Genomic DNA, 17,882 nt, shown 5'->3' with positions numbered 1-17,882 from the left:
GGTAAAATTTTTGTCTTGCGTTTTTATTTGAACAAATGTGCACCCATAGAAAACCATTGGAATTAAAGATTGACTGTATGGGGTATAAGGATCTGCGTATCGTTTCATTTCCATATCGTTATCATACCGATTTTTTTCCCGCAACCATGCGGGAAAAAAAAGTGTCATTGAAGTGATTACGACGTAATATCGTTATAAATATTTTAACCGGTACTGTAGCCAGTTTAAACCTCGGAATATACCGGAACTCTGATCATTCCGATGATTTGATGACAAGAGTTCCGGTATACACCGAGATTTAAACTAACTACAATACCGGCTAAAATTTATTTACCGATACTTTGTTGTAATCATTCTGATAACACTTTTTTTTTCCAGTATCATACCAGAATGATAACGATAAGGAAATGAAACGATACGCAGACGCTTATTAACAATGGTGTAACTGGAAAAAACTTAAAAGCAAAGTTTTCATTTCGTTTTTTATGCTAAAGTTATTTTTGAATTCCGAAAAATTATTTTAAAATTTTATTGCTTATCTTTAAAATTGTAATAAAAAAAGGAAACCGCGTTTCGTCTTCCTCTTCAAACTAAAGAAAGAGAGATACATTTAGATAGAGTGTATGAAGAGAAAACATTTATAATACGTCGAATAAATGTACCTGTGAAATGAATTGGTTTAAAAGTTATTAAAAAAAAAAAAAAAGAACGAAGCAGTTATTAGAGAAATTAAACCTGACTCACTAAAAATGTCATTGTGAGCAGTGGCGCTCAGGTCGTTAGGTGTTTAGTGGTATTGAAAAGGAGTTGTGAAAGTGTTTTTTGGTAGAAGTTTCTAATTGAACTGCAAAAATGCTCCAAAACCTTGTATTACATTTTATTTTGTTTGGAGCTCATATAGTTTCATCTGGATGGGCATCTTATGCTGGAATACAAAACTTACACCACGGGGGAATTTTTTAAATAATTCACAACTGATCCATTAAAGAAAATGCTCTGTAAATTTAGAGAAGGGTCTAGAGGAACTAACTATATCAATGTTGAACAGGTTCCTCATAAAGTAAATATTAAGAAATCTAAATTTTTGACAGATTGATGGGGATGATTTAAGGAGTGATTCAAGGGGTGAGTCAAGGGGTAATAGGTATTTAAAACAATATTCAATATAAGTTAAAAGAAAAGAACTTAGATAATAAGATTGACGTAAACTACAACCATTTTTACATTTTCCCGTCTGCGGATTGTTACCCAGCAAGCAGCTTACCCAGCCATCAATCTGTCAAATGAGTTATTTTGTTGGATATTGAAGGTAAGGAAACTTCTACCCAGCAAGCACACAACGTTGAAATAACGTTGATCAACGTCGATCAACGTTATTTCAACGTTGTGTGCTTGCTGGGTAACAATCCGCAGACGGAAAAATGTAAAAATGATCGTAGTTTACGTCAATCTTATTATCTAAGTTCTTTTCTTTTAACTTATATTGAATATTGTTTTAAATACCTATCACCCCTTGAATCACCCTTTGAATCACCCATTGAATCACCCCCTAGAATAAGTAAAGAACCAAAACAGAAATTTCTTAAATCAGGATCCCAGCTAACAATTAACGTTCAAAAAACGTTGTTTTAACGTCCGTTTAGGTTCGTTTAATGTTCGCTGCAAACGTTACGTGAACCAACTTTTGTGAACTCCGATTTACAGTTCTTGAACGTTCAATTAACAGATAGCGAACGTTGTTCTGACAGCTCTTGAATGTTCATACCAAACGTTCAATAACGAACAGCGGGCATTGACCTAACGTTATATATATATATATATATATATATATATATATATATATATATATATATATATATATATATATATATATATATATATATATATAATATATTCAGTTGAACTTTTAATTTTAAAAGAATAGGTTTAAATGGAGTTTGCTAGAATTTAAAATGCCACCTTTACTTGTATTAAACTACTGCTTAACATTCAACTTAATCAGCGATATAAATGTAATGCTTTTTTGAACTTTCAGAGATTTACTTGACAGGTACAAATTTATTATTTTTACCAGCTGAATTACATATCAAGCTTATTTGAAAGACTATGATTTATTTATTACATTTCAAGGATAATGGACTGGACACAACTGGCTGAACTGTAGACAATTTAAAAATATATGTAACACAAAATAACTTCTCTTGCAGTGAAAAAGTTCATATATTATCTGTATATATTATCTATATATATATATATATATATATATATATATATATATATATATATATATATATATATATATATATATATATATATATATATATATATATATATATATATATATATATATGTATGTATATATGTATATATATATATATTATATTATTATTACATAGTTAATCATTTACAAACAAAGAATTCGATTTGCTAAATTAAGGTTTTTGATTTGAATTCTTCTTAAAATATCAAGTCGAATTTGATTGGTTTGAGTTAATTCAGGTTGATCACCATGTACATCATCTTCACGATTGTCCCCAAAGTTAATGTCATCTGGAATTTCTAATCCTAAGGAAATGCAAAGGTTTTCCAGTAAAGTGCAAGTAAAAAATATTATGCAGCAAGTTGTTGGGATGTACTGAAGTTTTCCACCACTTTAGTGCAAACACCTCCAAAGGTTTTTGAGATGTCTAATGGCTTGCTCCATATCACTACCTAACCGATGGTGAACTTTATTAAAATATATTTCCTCTGGTGAAGTTGGCTGATTAAACAGTGTAATAATGACTGGTAACAACCCATATCCTAAGTCTGCAAAAAGGAAACCTGCATTTGGATCATATCATTTTGTCAGTTTTAATGCAGAATTATAATAAAAGATAAAGGGATCATGGCACGGATCCAGGATACTTTGCAACAACATCTCTAAACTTTCCATCAGCATCAATGACAACCTGACAGTTCAAAGTAGGATATCCTCTTCTAAAAAAAGAAGTTAAAATTCTTCAAAATGTTAAAGTGTTTAAAAATCCTGAGAGCAGCTAAAACCTTTATGGGAAACATTGACACCATGTAAGAAAAACTGTTCATCTTTGGCTGAAACAAAACATTGTTTTTTTTACATGATCTTTTATCATAAACTATACGACCTTACATTATAACATTGTTTTAAGCTTAGCACTTACATTAAATAACTTAATGTTTTCAAACTTTAAAGAACTATAATGTGCTAATTTAAAGTATTAAAAATACTTTGATTTTTGTAATAAAAATGTCGCACTTTGCGAAATTGAAGTATTGTCTCTTCATAAATTAAATATTTTATTACATATTATTAACAACATGAAGCACTTTATAATAACTTAATAATGTGAAGTAAAATACAGTATAAAAAAGCATTAGCACCTTAAAAAAAAGAAATAGTAATCAATTTTTTTTTATAAAGAATAATAGAACAGAAATATTTTTTTGAAACTTGTATGCATTATATGCAAACATACCTAGACGGAATAAATCTGTGAAACAAAAGCTTTTTTAACTTTCTCATGTTAACTTTGCCTGTGTAAGTAAGCCAAGCAGTGTACACTTTAAATCAATTTAATCAAAATGATCAGGTATCAGATCAAAATGATGAGTTTACCTGCAAATGTATGCTGACTCATCAGCCATAGTAACTCCTTTGATTTGTATCATTGTACCATCTATTGCTCTAAGAAGACCTTTAACTCCAAATGATTGAAAGTACTTTCTCTTTGTTTCAGCCATCTCCTCTGGACTATCATACCATCTGACAAGGTGATGATAGTGCTGAATAAAATATTTGCAAAACTGGCAGAGCATGCAACTGCAGCTTGACGGGCTTACATGAGAGGTGTCACCTAAAGTTACATGACACAACATGTGGATGAAATATGCATGTTGACTATTATATTTTAACTAAACAAAAGCAAGTTAGTTATCTGAGAGAAAAGTGAACTTTGACAAGGTTAAACTCCAAATAACTTGAAAAATACAGTCACCTTACCAAAAGTCTGCAAGAATATAAAATCACAATTCAGGAACAGAAGGAGGGTGCAGTATAAAAATTAATCTTTTGACAATCTATTGTGCTAAGTTAAAAAAATTAGGGCTTGTTTGATTTTTGCTACACAATAATGAAGTATCATATTTACATATAAAGAAAAAAGAAATTTTATTTTATTTCTAAACATTAAACTGAAAGAGGAATAAAGTTATTTTTAAGTAAGCAAACATAATGAGTCTAAAAACAGGTTTGCCACTCTGAAAGTTTTTCCCTAGGTTTTCCCTAAGTAAAGAATGTCTCTCCTAAATTTAACTTTTGAAACTCCCTGAACTTCTCCATAGCCTTTCCAGGTTATCCCGAAGACTATTTGTACGTATTAAAACATATTATTTATACTAGCAAACTAAAAGTCTTACAATAACATTTCTATCTTGCAAATTAATTGCTATCTGTCTTGACAAGTCATTCTTTAAAAAAACATAAATTATGGTACAAAAATGGAAAAAAACATTTTTTCTGTAAACAAAGTTTTCCAGGTTTTTCATGGGATTTTTGCTACCTCTAGGTTTGCTAGGTATTCCAGGTTGAATAAAAACCCTGTATAAAGCACCACCTCTAAGCTGCATTTGTTACAATCCATTAATAACAAGCATATTTAACAATAAAGAATCATAAGATTATAGCTAATTTTTTGGCATTAACAAACAATTCTTACCAATTACTGCTTGAAAACTCCCAGTTGAAAAAAGCCTTAGTGCTATTAGTACTTTTGCTTCTGAAAAAATTGGGTTGCTTCTCAATATGATTGTTGACAAATCATTGTGTAATGTGTTGACAATATTATTTTTTGGTAAACAAAGTTTTTGAAGACATTCCACATCAGAGTAATCGCTTAAAGCAACACGCTGAGTCTCATACCAAATTTGATCTTGACCATGTGAAGCTAGAATAATTGGAATATCCATTTTGGCTAAATTTTTATAAAGCTGTTAAAACAACAATATGAACTATGATTGTAATACTCAATAAGACATGTGCCTTTTTAAAAAAATTGTGAAGAAAATATACTTGATAACAAAAATATTATACCTTTATAAGATGTTATATTATTGTACAGGGACTGATGCTGTTATATTTTTGTACACGGACTTGTATAATACAAATCCCCACATAATATAACATTTTATAAAGATGTTATATGTTAGATTACAAAGATGTTAAATTATATGATGTTAATAACATGACAATATATCATCTAATAAAAGATGCTATATCATTATATGCCATATATCATCTAATATACAATATATCATCTAATAAAAGATGCTATATCATTATATGTAATATATATTAAGCTTAATATATATATATATATATATATATATATATATATATATATATATATATATATATATATATGGCGCTACTGCAGTTTCTCCCCCCCCTTTTTTTATTTTTGATTATGATAGAGAATTTTATGCTGATTCAGAAAAATATAAAAACATGGACCTGAAAATCAACGGTAAGTGCTCTATTTCGAAGTCAAAGTTGAAAAAAATCCCACTAAAAACCCTAATATTCGCCATTTTTTTTCAAAACGCTTTCATTTTTGACAAAAGTTAATTACCGTTACATTGCGCAATAAAAAAACCTGGTTTCCATCAGCCTTCGCATTACTATTTTAAAGTGTTATAAGGAAAGTGTAATAAACGAAATGAAATTAATGGAAGATTTCAAATAAAAGTTGAACTTAGAATGTGGGAATGTAAAAAAATTGATGAATAATTATTATTGTATTGTACGCTGGTTTTTTTTATTAAAAAAAACGGTTTAAAGGTGACATTTTCTAAATTTTACACGTGATAAAACAACTATGAATTAAGTTTCAAAAGTTCTTCTTTTAGGAAACTAAAATTTTGAATTCTTTTTTAAAATTCATTACAAAAGTACATTACTTGCAATATAGTTTATTCTCTAATAAATCAAAAAACGGCTATTTTCATTGCCACAAAAAATTGCGCGAGATAAACATACTTTAACGACTTTTTTTAATGTAAAAACCATGCTATAAATTTATTGCTTTGTCAGCTAAAAAATCATTAACTTAATATTCTCAAAATGGCGAATATTAGGGTTTTTAGTGGGATTTTTTTCAACTTTGACTTCGAAATAGAGCACTTTCCGTTGATTTTCAGGTCCATGTTTTTATATTTTTCTGAATCAGCATAAAATTCTCTATCATAATCAAAAATAAAAAAAGGGGGGGGAGAAACTGCAGTAGCGCCTATATATATATATATATATATATATATATATATATATATATATATATATATATATATATATATATATATATATATATATATATATATATATATATATAACAACTTAATAAGATGTTAAATCATTATGATGCAGTTGTTTTTGTTAATATTAAACTTTATTATTGTTAAACCTTATTATAATATATATAATTTATTTATGTTAAGATCCCTAATAATATATCCATCTGACAATAGAACTACATATGCATCATAATTATCTAATGCCATTCAGGCAGCTCATAATAGACTTAACTTTTTTTGCGTAAATTGAGCTGAGCAAGTTTCTAAAAAGTTTGGTGAACATATTTAAGTTTTGTGAATACCGATAGTTTAGGGCTGAACTTACGCAAAAATTAACGAAAATTTTTTTTGAGACCAACCAGTCATAAGAAATATTTCTCATGATTATGAACCAACTTCGCAAGTTTGGTGAATACAACTTACAGTTTTGAACTTATGCCAAACTGACGTCAAACTGATGCTAAAAAAGGTTGAGTGAATACGCATCCAGAACTTTCACGAAACGTTCTTAGAACGTGCCCGAACGTTTCTAACGTTCGTCGAACGTGCTCGAACGTTTTGTGTTAGCTGGGATCTTGTTGTTGCGTGATGAATTATAAAATGAATAACAAATAAATCACTCATAAAATGTAGTATTTGTAAATATACTGTATAAATAATATACTCACCTCTAACTAGTGCTAACTTACATTTTCCAAAATAGACAGATCTTCAATGAATGCTCATGAACCATGACATTATGTCATATTTAACATTTAAAAATCAAAAATGTTTATGGAAACAATATTAAATGTTTTGTCGGACTGCCTACATTCACTGTGATTGTGAGTTGGTTTATTTCAGTCAGAACTTTATTTAATTCTTTTTCTATGATGCACTTGAGGTCATTGAGTTGCAAATTTTTTTTTTCTCGATTCAAGTAATTCTATAGGTGTTAAAATTGATTGTGATCTGGAGATTGAGATAGTGATTCAAGAATTTCTTTGATGCTTTCCGACAATTATTGCTTAACCTTTCATGCAGTGCACTCAGGGTCAATGTAGTGCTGAAAAAAAAAAATTGAGTTTAATGTTCATTTGTTGAGCACTTGAGAATAGATTTCTTTCAAAGAAGACTTTGCAAGCATTTTAATCTAGCACACAAGCTCTCCAGTTCAAGCTGACATTAAATTCCTAGCTTTCCCTACCTTTGGACTCTACATTTTAATAAAAATGGTCTGAGCAAGTTACCGTAATTCAACTGTTTAACTTTATTAACCGGGTCTTCTCAAATTGTGGCGTTTTGTAACTGGGTGTTAAGTTTTGATGGTCGCTCTGATTTTCCTGAGACTGCAGTATTAAAGCATTTGATGATATAATTAGTTATTGATCTCGTTTCGGAAACAACTTTAGAAATTTCGCATGGATAAAAATGCGAAATATTTTAGCAATTTTAGTCAGCGTTAGTCCTTCATGAAGTTTTAATCATTAAATTGGTTTAAATATAAAACCGAAAATATTTTCTATAGTAATAAAAAAAGAGAAAACATTTTTCCCCGAATTTTTTTCTAACTTATCTTTTACTTGGACTTTTTCTATGTCGCCTTGAATCAGATCGAATCAGATGTTGCTACTCTCTGGTTAAAAGTGATTATCTCTTCTTCCTAGTACTCTTAACTAAAGTTGTAAGAAAAGAGAGGCAGTTGTACTAAAGGGAGGCGACAGAAAGTAAAATTGTAAAACTCACTGGATTAAGGCAACTTATCAAATTTTTCCCATTAAACTATCTGTCCTACAGCTACAGATAATCAGCTATAGATTTTTATACTGTTTTGTATAGTTTTTTAGCCTTGGGGAGATGTAAGCTACTATTTTAATGCATCATGTTTAATACTCTTTCACTACATCATTAAAAAGTATGTTTATTGGGTATTTTAATACAAACTCGCACTTTTTACGCATAATTTCATTTTTTTCAAATAAGTTTCTAAAGGTTATGATTATAAATATAAGTTTCTAAAGATTAAAGATTATATGAAATATAAATCAATAAATTAGAAATACGATAAAATGGTAAATTATCGTATGGGTATTTCACGCGTGCAAATGTATTTAAACTCAATTTTGAGTTTCTAGACCAAAAAGACACCTAACTTCTGATACATGGCTTATTTCTTGACACCATATTTATAAGAACAAAATCTGGCAGTTTAAGGAACTTTAATGGGTTAAAAATAATTTACAACATTTTCAAAGCACTGCAGATTCAGTTTTATAAAAATGTTGTCTATCAAGGTAACTATCATTAAACATGATGAGTTTCAATACTGTAGTTGGGTTTTAATGTGAACTGTTTTCCAGCAGAACTTCCAACAGAACTCTTTACCTCGACATTTTATGCAATTTACGGTAATATTTGAAGATTGGAGTAGTTAATAAGTTTTTTTTAATATCTGATATTGGGTGCTGTTTAGATCTCTCTCTCAATAAAGGGTAAATCTAGAAAACCATTTTTTTTAGCCGAAAAACTGGAATTGGAGCCAGTGTGCTGGACTGTCAAAGTCGCATCTTCCAAAACTTTATCTTTAATAATCAAAAAGCCGTTTAAATAGAAGAAAAGGGTTAAAAATCTGATCTCGGCGTGTTTTCTGAGAAAAACAACGTGCAAATGTTGGCGGCAACTAATAAAAGCATTAAACTATTTTATATATATATATATATATATATATATATATATATATATATATATATATATATATATATATATATATATATATATATGCACGCACACACACTGAATTATCTTTAACATTTAAATGTCACGTCATTTTTATCTTTTCCATGTCTGTTTTTAAGGTTAAGCAATTTTCATAAATACTTCCTAGTTATTAAAATCAAGTTTAGTTTTGCTATACCAGTGTACTATGTAACAAGGTCTTGGATAATAATTACAGCTCTTTCTGCACAAATTTTGCTTCATTGGGTGAAAAATCAAAATGAGAGTCTTGAATAATAGTTTGAAAGTTTTGTTGCATTAGAAATAAATTGATACTATTTCCAGAAGTTTTGGTAAGTCATTTTTGTTATACTCATGGTTAGAAAACCATTTTTACCCAATGCTCCAGAAACAAACCTCAACCTAGCATCAAGTTTCTTATCAAGGAGAAACGTAAAATTCAACAAAACAAGAAGGATTTCTGAATCCCATTTTGCATTGCTGAGGGAATGAAGACTAAGATTTTTTGTCAGTGATAATAGCAGTAGTTAATGTTACAGTTCTAATTTATTTCTTACTATTCTTGAAAGCTATAACTTTCATACACTTTTACCATCAAAATAAACACACCACTATTTTTTTTTTTTTTTTTTTTTTTTTTTTTTAGGCTTTTGATATAATCTTGCTTTATATTAAGCATAGTTAAATTATTTTAAGCTTTATATATCCCTGATTATGAAAGGAGTATATAAAGTTAAATTTAAGTATACTTAAAATATTTGGTTCATTCTGAGATTTTTTGTTGATGGATTATTTTTTACAACTAAATTTACAGCAGTTAATGTTGTAGACTTTTTTAGTCTGGATATATATATATATATATATATACCTCTATTATTCATTTAAAAATGATAATCATTAATTTTAATAAATACAATAAAATTTAAACTTTTTTTTTTAGTGATTTAAGAAAAAATTATATAAAATGTTATTGTTCATCAAATCAATTTTATTTCAACCGTATCTACAACTACAAGTGCGAAAAGTAACTGAAGTTGTGCCAATCAAGTTAAAACCCCCAACAAAAGATAGTTTCAAGCGAACAAAAATAATTGACCGAATTCGTATTCATGTCAGAGGTGGAACTGGTGGTCAAGGAGCTCAGTCAACAGGTATGATTGGTGGTGATGGTGGTAATGTGTTTGTTAAATGTTTAAAAGGAGGTTCATTGTCAGTATTTGCCAATAAAGAGAAAAGAAGGATTATTGCTGGTCATGGATTGCCTGCTAAAGGAAATCAAATAAAAGTGCAAAATGGAAATGATGTATATATTATTGTTCCACCAGGTACTGAAGTGAAATCTGGTGAGGGGGTCCTTATTTCAGATTTGAATGAAGAAGGACAAGTCCTACAGATTGCTAATGGTGGGGCTGGCGGTTCAGCTAAGTATGAAAATTTTAATGGGCAAAAAGGAGAAAAAAGAAACATTGTATTAGAATTAAAAAGTATTGCTGATGTTGCTCTTACTGGTTTTCCAAATGCTGGTAAATCATCCCTTCTTTGTGCTCTATCTAGAGCTCGACCAAGAGTTGCTGATTACCCTTTTACCACTATCAATCCTATGGTTGGATCAATACTCTATTCAGATAATACACAGGTTTCTACTTTATATTTTATTTAGTCTGTTTTATAAAACTTGAAATAGTTTTCTCTCTAGAATTTTTGAAATTAATGAAATTTGCTGTTTCTTTTTATAACAAAAAACATTTTAATGAATCAAATGTTAAAGGATTCTTAATTTATGTGGCAAAAGTTGGACAGTGAGCAAAACAACTGTTTTCAAGGACATTTTACAAAGCTTTAAAAAAGGAGGTTTAGTAAAAATGAAAAACAATTTTGATAGCAAGTTAGGTTATTTTGAATGAACAAAAAATTTGAATATTTGTATGATTAGATATTTTAATGGGTACAGTAATAATACCTATAAAAATGTATAATTATGATTAAATTTTTTGCGATAACAGAATTATATCAATGACAGCAACTATGAAATATTAAAAAAGAATCATTAAAATCCATTCAGTTAGTCGTAGGTTAACATTTCAAAATATGTGTCATCTACAGATAAAATGTTATGGACATTTCAGAATTTGCAGAATGGTTCTGTCTTGTATCACTCATTATAAACAATTGGATCAGATGATATCCACATTCTTTAACTGTGTTAAATTGACAATTTATTAGTTGTTTTTTTTATTTATATATTTTATACCACTATTAAAACTACTTTAAACTAAATGTAAATAGCCTTGTATAATACTTATAATCTGTAGCTTATATGATGATTTAAAAAGAGTCACAAAATTTAAAAAATATTTTCTAAACTTAGATCAATGCATCAATCTTGAAAAATAGTCCTTTTTTAACATTAAAATAGTATATTTATAGTTTTGAAAAAATGGTCCTTTTTTAATATTAAAATATTTATATTTAAAAACTTTATTGTTTTGTCATTAAATGGCTAAAACAATAGAAATCTTACCTTGACCTAAAAAAGTTCTAAAAGAAAGTTTTTGTGATATATTCTCATGTGATAAAATATTGCTTAAAAAACATTGAAATTTTCCCTATTTATAGTAGATTTTAACAGATTAAGTGTTAGAGTTTGTTTTTTCAGATTTTTTTAATCTGCAGTCTAAATTTGTTTTCAATATACCATTATAACATTAGCTCTGATTCTGTTAGTCTACATATTTAGCTAAAAAGTGATCTGAAAGACTGTCTGTAATTGTAATGATCCATGGATTTTTTTGAAATATTTTAAAAACTACTGAATCAATTTTGATAATTTTTTTATCATTCTAAAGCATCTCCCTTTTAACCTTTTTGAGATGTTTTTTTTTTAGGAAGTACAAATATGTTTTTTTTGTGTTTTTATAGCTTTGTTAGTCAATAGTACTGAATCCATTGCAAAAGTGCAAATAAAGCATCAAGGGGTTGACAGGGGTGATGGTATATATATATGTACCAGCAGTCTTCTGTAGTGGTTCATATGTGCACCATCAGCACCATACAAATGTTATTCTTGAAAAAAGTTGAATTCTTTAATGTTATATAATAGAGTAGTTTTCCTCAATAAATATTGTATATTTTGAGCATAACATAACTATTTGACATAAACATAAATGAACATACATAAATATTACAAATTATTTTATGTATGATAGGCTGCAAAACAATTTGAACATAATGGAATGTCTCATTCCAAACAAATTGTTTTTGTCTGTTTTTGTGTTTGGTTTTCCGCAAATCTTCTACATCTATGTCTGCTTGTTCCCTCCACAGAAACATGTGGACATTTTCTAGTTGCAGTTTTTTCATAGATGGTCTCCCTCTGGACAAGGAAGATTGTACAGCTTTGGTTTTTCTTCCCTCATTTATCATTCCTCTGCCAGGGGAACCAAAAATTGCTTCAAAGGAATTTTGTTCTTTATAGCCTCATTATGCGTTATCCAAGTATTTACAAGGGACATCATAATTAAGTGATAAACCTTTTTCTTCCACCATTTGTTTGTTTTACAATCCAGTTCATTTAGTTCCATTATTTGGTCCACTAAATCCACCCCTCTTATTATTTCGCGATAAAATGCAATCATCTCTGGGCAAAAAACACTACATTTTGAACTGTCTTTTGAACTTTTTGTCACTTTTGTAACATCAGCTTTATGACAATTACTCATCATAAGGACTTCTCTTGTGTCTTGCCATTTTACAAATAGCAGTCCATCTTTACTGCACTGAAACACATATTTGCCTCTTTTCAGCTTTTAATTGATTTTAAGTAAGTATTTTCTATTTTTACTACATGTTTATAAAGCTAGAAAATGTATAGTTTTCAATAAGGTTGACATAAAAAAGTGATCAAAACAAAAGGTTATGTCTTGGTCATTGATTCTTTAAAGGTTATGTCTTGGTCATAGACTTTTAAAGGTATGATCCTGGTGACACTTTCTGAATGTTCCTTTCAAACAGTTTACTACTTCATCAATATGATAAGTTTTGGAACAATTTGATGGTTTTCTTTTAATTGATTTTAAGTAAGTATTTTCTATTTTTACTACATGTTTATAAAGCTAGAAAATGTATAGTTTTCAATAAGGTTGACATAAAAAAGTGATCAAAACAAAAGGTTATGTCTTGGTCATTGATTCTTTAAAGGTTATGTCTTGGTCATAGACTTTTAAAGGTATGATCCTGGTGACACTTTCTGAATGTTCCTTTCAAACAGTTTACTACTTCATCAATATGATAAGTTTTGGAACAATTTGATGGTTTTCTTGGTGATGCAAAATACATTTTGAAAGAGATGAGTTTCAATCTGTCCCTAGATATTGCATTTTTTTATAGCAGTATTGTCTAATGAAAGATGAGGTGATAGTAATCACTAATTTTTTGCACTACTTGGAGTTCGCCTTTATCAGTTTCTTTCAAACAAGCATTTCTATGGTTTCTTTGTGAATTTATATTCTTTCATTAGTACATTCCAAAATGTATACAAATAAAGAAGGCGGAAATACCTTTTTGAAACATTCATATGGAGTCAAATTTGCTTTTATGCTTGTTTCTTATGCACATCTACGTTTGATAGAAATTTGCTTTTTTGGCACAAAAGTATCATTTGGCTTTTGCCATAAAACATACAAACCTGGGAGATCAGTGTTTACATTTGGATCTTTATTTTTGTCCTTTACTTAATCATCAACTTCGTCTTGGGTTTCATTGGTAGTTTTTTCATTACTAAAATTGTCATTGGTGTCTGATTGATCATTCTCTTCTTCAGATTCTTCTGAAGCCTTGTAAGATATGTCACTTTCGTCTGAGTCTACTTCTTTTTTTGTAAGAGGTCTTTTATTATTCATGCCTGAAAGAACTACATGTCACTTTTTGTCAAAATTTTACAAATATAATGAAAAATATTCAATCAATTGTCGCCATGGTACCTGTTAGACACAAACGCTGCAGACAACCAGCAGGCCTACATATGCAATTCTATGTCATCAACAAATCAAAATTTATACATTTCAAGCAAATTTAACTCACAGAAGGTGTCTAGATCAGCTATGTAATTTAGTGGTATATGTACCGAGAGTCTTGAAAGGGGGTTAACTAATAAGGGAAAATTTTTAATGATATTGGTCTAGTTTATTGATAATAAAATTGTCAAAATACAATAGTTTTTTTAAAGTAACCTTTAATAAGCTTTAATTAACAAATGAAAAAATTTTGTAATGGAATTTTACCAAATTTATATATATAAAAATACAAGAGCAAGGTATAACTTTAAATTGGTTTTACAAAAACTAGCAATTAAATTTGTAAGAAATGCATACCCATATTCCATTATTTGCCTCCTTGTAATCTTGGCTTAACATGAATATAATGAATACTTCTCATGTTTGTATTTTTTAACATGTACTTTTCATTTGCGATTTAGTAACTTTTTTTTAGTAAAATTAGCCTCATCACTATAAGTTAGATGAGACCAACAGACCAGTTTATTCTTTCTGAGCACTATTTCAATTGTTTTACAGTCCAAAGTGGTTTTTTAATAGTGAAATATGATCTTATGCCTTTGTTGAGTAACACCTTTCTCACTGTTTTTTGCCATTTGTAACATTCTTTAATGAATCATGAATTCTCTAATGAATTTTTATGTTGATTTTTTTTTTTTTTTTTTTTTTCTCTGGTCAAATTACAAATACTTATTCTTAGGTTTGAATGAACTGTGCAAAAAATTAATTTTTTCCCTTTTTCAGTTAATTTTGAAGGTCTACCAGACCTTGGAGAATCTTTAACAGTCTCAGTTTTTAAAAAATTTTAAAAATGTATTTTGAATGCAGCCCTTTGAAACACCTAGTAATTTTGCTATAGCAATATTAGATTGGTTTCCTTGTTTATTTAAACCAACAATTTGCCATTTAATGCTCTCAGGGACACTTTTCTTGCCCATTTTATCAAAATTTTGGTGGGATAATATACCAGGGAAAGTCAAAAATTATATGCACTTTAGCCACAGCACATATTTAGTACTATCACACTTTGTTCTGCATAATAATAGCTGGTACAGTTATAGTCACATGATCAAAGTTTGAGATTAATAGCATCCGTTAGTTTTATGTCATTGCAGTGTAAATACTCTATGTCACAGTGTAAATACTCTATGTTGCAGTGTAAATACTTTGTCATTGCAACGTACTCTACTATCAGTTTGCATCAAGGAAGAACTAAGAGTCATCATCTAATTTTTTTGGTCAGACGCAGTATTCAGGACTAAATTTCATCAGAGGCTCTTATCACAATACAGAACTGAGCACTTCTACATAATAGTGTCATTTTTTTTAACATATTTTTTTTTACTTTAAAATTTATATAGCATAATTATGACAAAAAACCTTCAGTATCAGTTATAAAAAAATAAAAAGAACAACCATTACGCTTACTTTATCTTCGCTTAGGATGTTTACTTTGTAATACTTCTTTTCCTTCTTTTCCTTCTGTGGCCGGACAAGCTTTCAACATGAACACAGAGCGGAATGCCCATTAACCTCCAGCAAGTAACTATTGCTGATGTTAGTTGTTCTCTGCAGGTTGGTCATGACTCTAGCTTTCAAATTATTCAAAATGAACTTGGCATTCATAAAGTCTGTGTGAGATGAGTTCCAAAGCAGTTTATTGAATAGCACAAGTGTAAATGTCTTGAGATCTATCAACGTTTGCTCAATTGTTACAACAAAGAATGTGATAATTTTTTGATAAGTATAGTCGCAGAAGATGAAAGTAGGTCCATCATTATTAGCCAGAATCAAACGGAATCAAATGGAACGGAAACATCCTGGATTGCCAGTTGCAAAGAAATTTAAGACTCAGGCTTCTGTAGGAAAGGAAGTGTTAATCTTTTTCTGGAACTAAAAAGGCTCTATACTTGAACATTATTTGAAACAGGCGAATATGATCAACAGTGCAAGATACTGTGACTTACTAGCCAGTAAACTGAAGCCAGCAATTCACACCAAACAGCAAGGCCTATTGTCAAATACAGTTTTGTTGTATAACACGCTCACACATGGTTGGTCATATCTTTTAAACCATTGAGCTGGATATTTTATCCTAAAAAAAGCAAAAAAAAACCTGGTGTTTTTTTCAAAAAATTTGGGAAGAAAGTTATGGTTTGGCAAGCCATCTGTTTGTATGGTTTCAAAACTTGACCATTTTTCACAACCTTTGAAGTTTCTACAAAAGAATTCTTAAAAAAATGACTTATGCCTATTATTTGAAAGCATGCCTATCCACCCATCTTCTGGCCTGATCTTACATTTTGCAATTATTCAAGAAGTGTTGTTGAATGGTATCAATAAAATGGCATCAATTATCTGTTAAAAAAAATAAATACTCCAAATAAGCCACAATTTCATTGAATTGAAAAGTTTTGTGCAAGCATGAAATGTGAGTCGTGCAAGAAAGGCAAAATTGACATCAACCGATTTCTCCAAATTTAGAATGTGGCATTACAAAATTTTATGAAAACTGTCATCCAAGACCTCATGGAAGGTATCTGCACTAAATTAAGAAAACATTGTAATTAGCTTGAAGATGATGTTTTCTAAAATCTCTGCTGCATTTGCAGACAAATTTGCTTTAAAACAATGGCAAAGTTATCAAAATTGCTTAAGTGGTTCTTGAAATATTTCAAAAATCACCTAAATGAATAACGCTTTTGTTGTAAAAAAAAACAGAAAATAAAAAAAACAAAAAAAAAATTTAAAGTTGTTTAAAGACTGTCCAAAATAACAATTATCCATGGGATTTTTTTTCACCTAAGTGAATAACGCATTTTGTTGTAAAGAAAAACAAAAAAACATGCTATATAAGTTGGAAATTTATTTGACTTTAAGTAATAACTAATAAAGATGCAGTTTGGTAACATTTTTTGAGCAATTTCCACTGTTTGGCCCACTGTGGGCTACTGAAAGATAATTGAAATGGAAAAAACCTCTAAATCTGTCAAATAATGTCTAATCCTAATTTCCTGTCATTGTATATGCATATAAATAGTTGCTTTGTGAAACTTCACTAGTAAGTACATTTTTAAGTTTATTGAAACTTGCTTTTTTCCAGGTGAAAGTTGTTGACCTTCCTGGCCTTATTGAAGATGCACACTTGAACAAAGGTATGGGTCATCGCTTTCTTCGCCACATAGAACGAACTAAAGTGATCACTCTTGTAGTAGATGTGAATGGCTTCCAATTGAACTCAGATGTACCACATAGGACACCGTTTGATACAGTCCTTCTACTTCTAAAGGAATTAGCATTATATGAAAATTTGTTACTAAGAAGACCTTCATTCATCGTTTTAAATAAAATGGACTCTGAAAATTCAGAAAAAAAGGCAGATTTGTTTTTAGAGCAGCTTTCTTCTGCTACTATCAACCATCCATTAATAGAAAATAACATTTATGCTGAAGATATTTTGAATAATTTGAAACTTTTCTGTGCTAATGGTTTTGAAAAAGTCTTGTTTATATCAGCAAAAGAACAAAGTGGATTAGAGATTTTAAAAACTAAACTTTATGAAAGTTTACCAAGGCTTTCATTAAATTTTGATCAGGAAGATGAAGTATAATTTTTTCTTTAGTAATTTCTTTTGAAGCAATGTTTTTCTTTTTTTCTATATATAGAGATTCTCTCTTGCTAAACATAGTTAGCCTTTTTTTTTATAAGAACATATTAAAAGTTATTTAAAAAGATTTTCTTCTATCCTTT

General features: G+C 29.2%; 1 protein-coding gene across 1 annotated transcript; it reads left to right on the top strand.

Moving 5' to 3' along the window:
- Window positions 1-10,018: 10,018 nt before the first annotated feature.
- LOC145202185 (GTP-binding protein 10-like) lies at window positions 10,019-17,772 on the top strand. Its single transcript, XM_090077692.1, has 2 exons — window positions 10,019-10,717; window positions 17,236-17,772. Exons 1-2 carry the CDS (start codon window positions 10,046-10,048, stop codon window positions 17,740-17,742), a joined length of 1,179 nt encoding a protein of 392 aa, XP_089933818.1. The 5' UTR covers window positions 10,019-10,045; the 3' UTR covers window positions 17,743-17,772.
- Window positions 17,773-17,882: the final 110 nt, after the last annotated feature.

This window comes from Hydra viridissima, unplaced genomic scaffold (assembly GCF_058129835.1).
Source record: "Hydra viridissima isolate aposymbiotic clone 2 unplaced genomic scaffold, HvirCarnegie_v1 scaffold_2, whole genome shotgun sequence".
NCBI lineage: Eukaryota > Metazoa > Cnidaria > Hydrozoa > Anthoathecata > Hydridae > Hydra > Hydra viridissima.
Note: the sequence above shows the minus strand (reverse complement) of the source record. Positions and strands in the feature narration are given on the sequence as shown.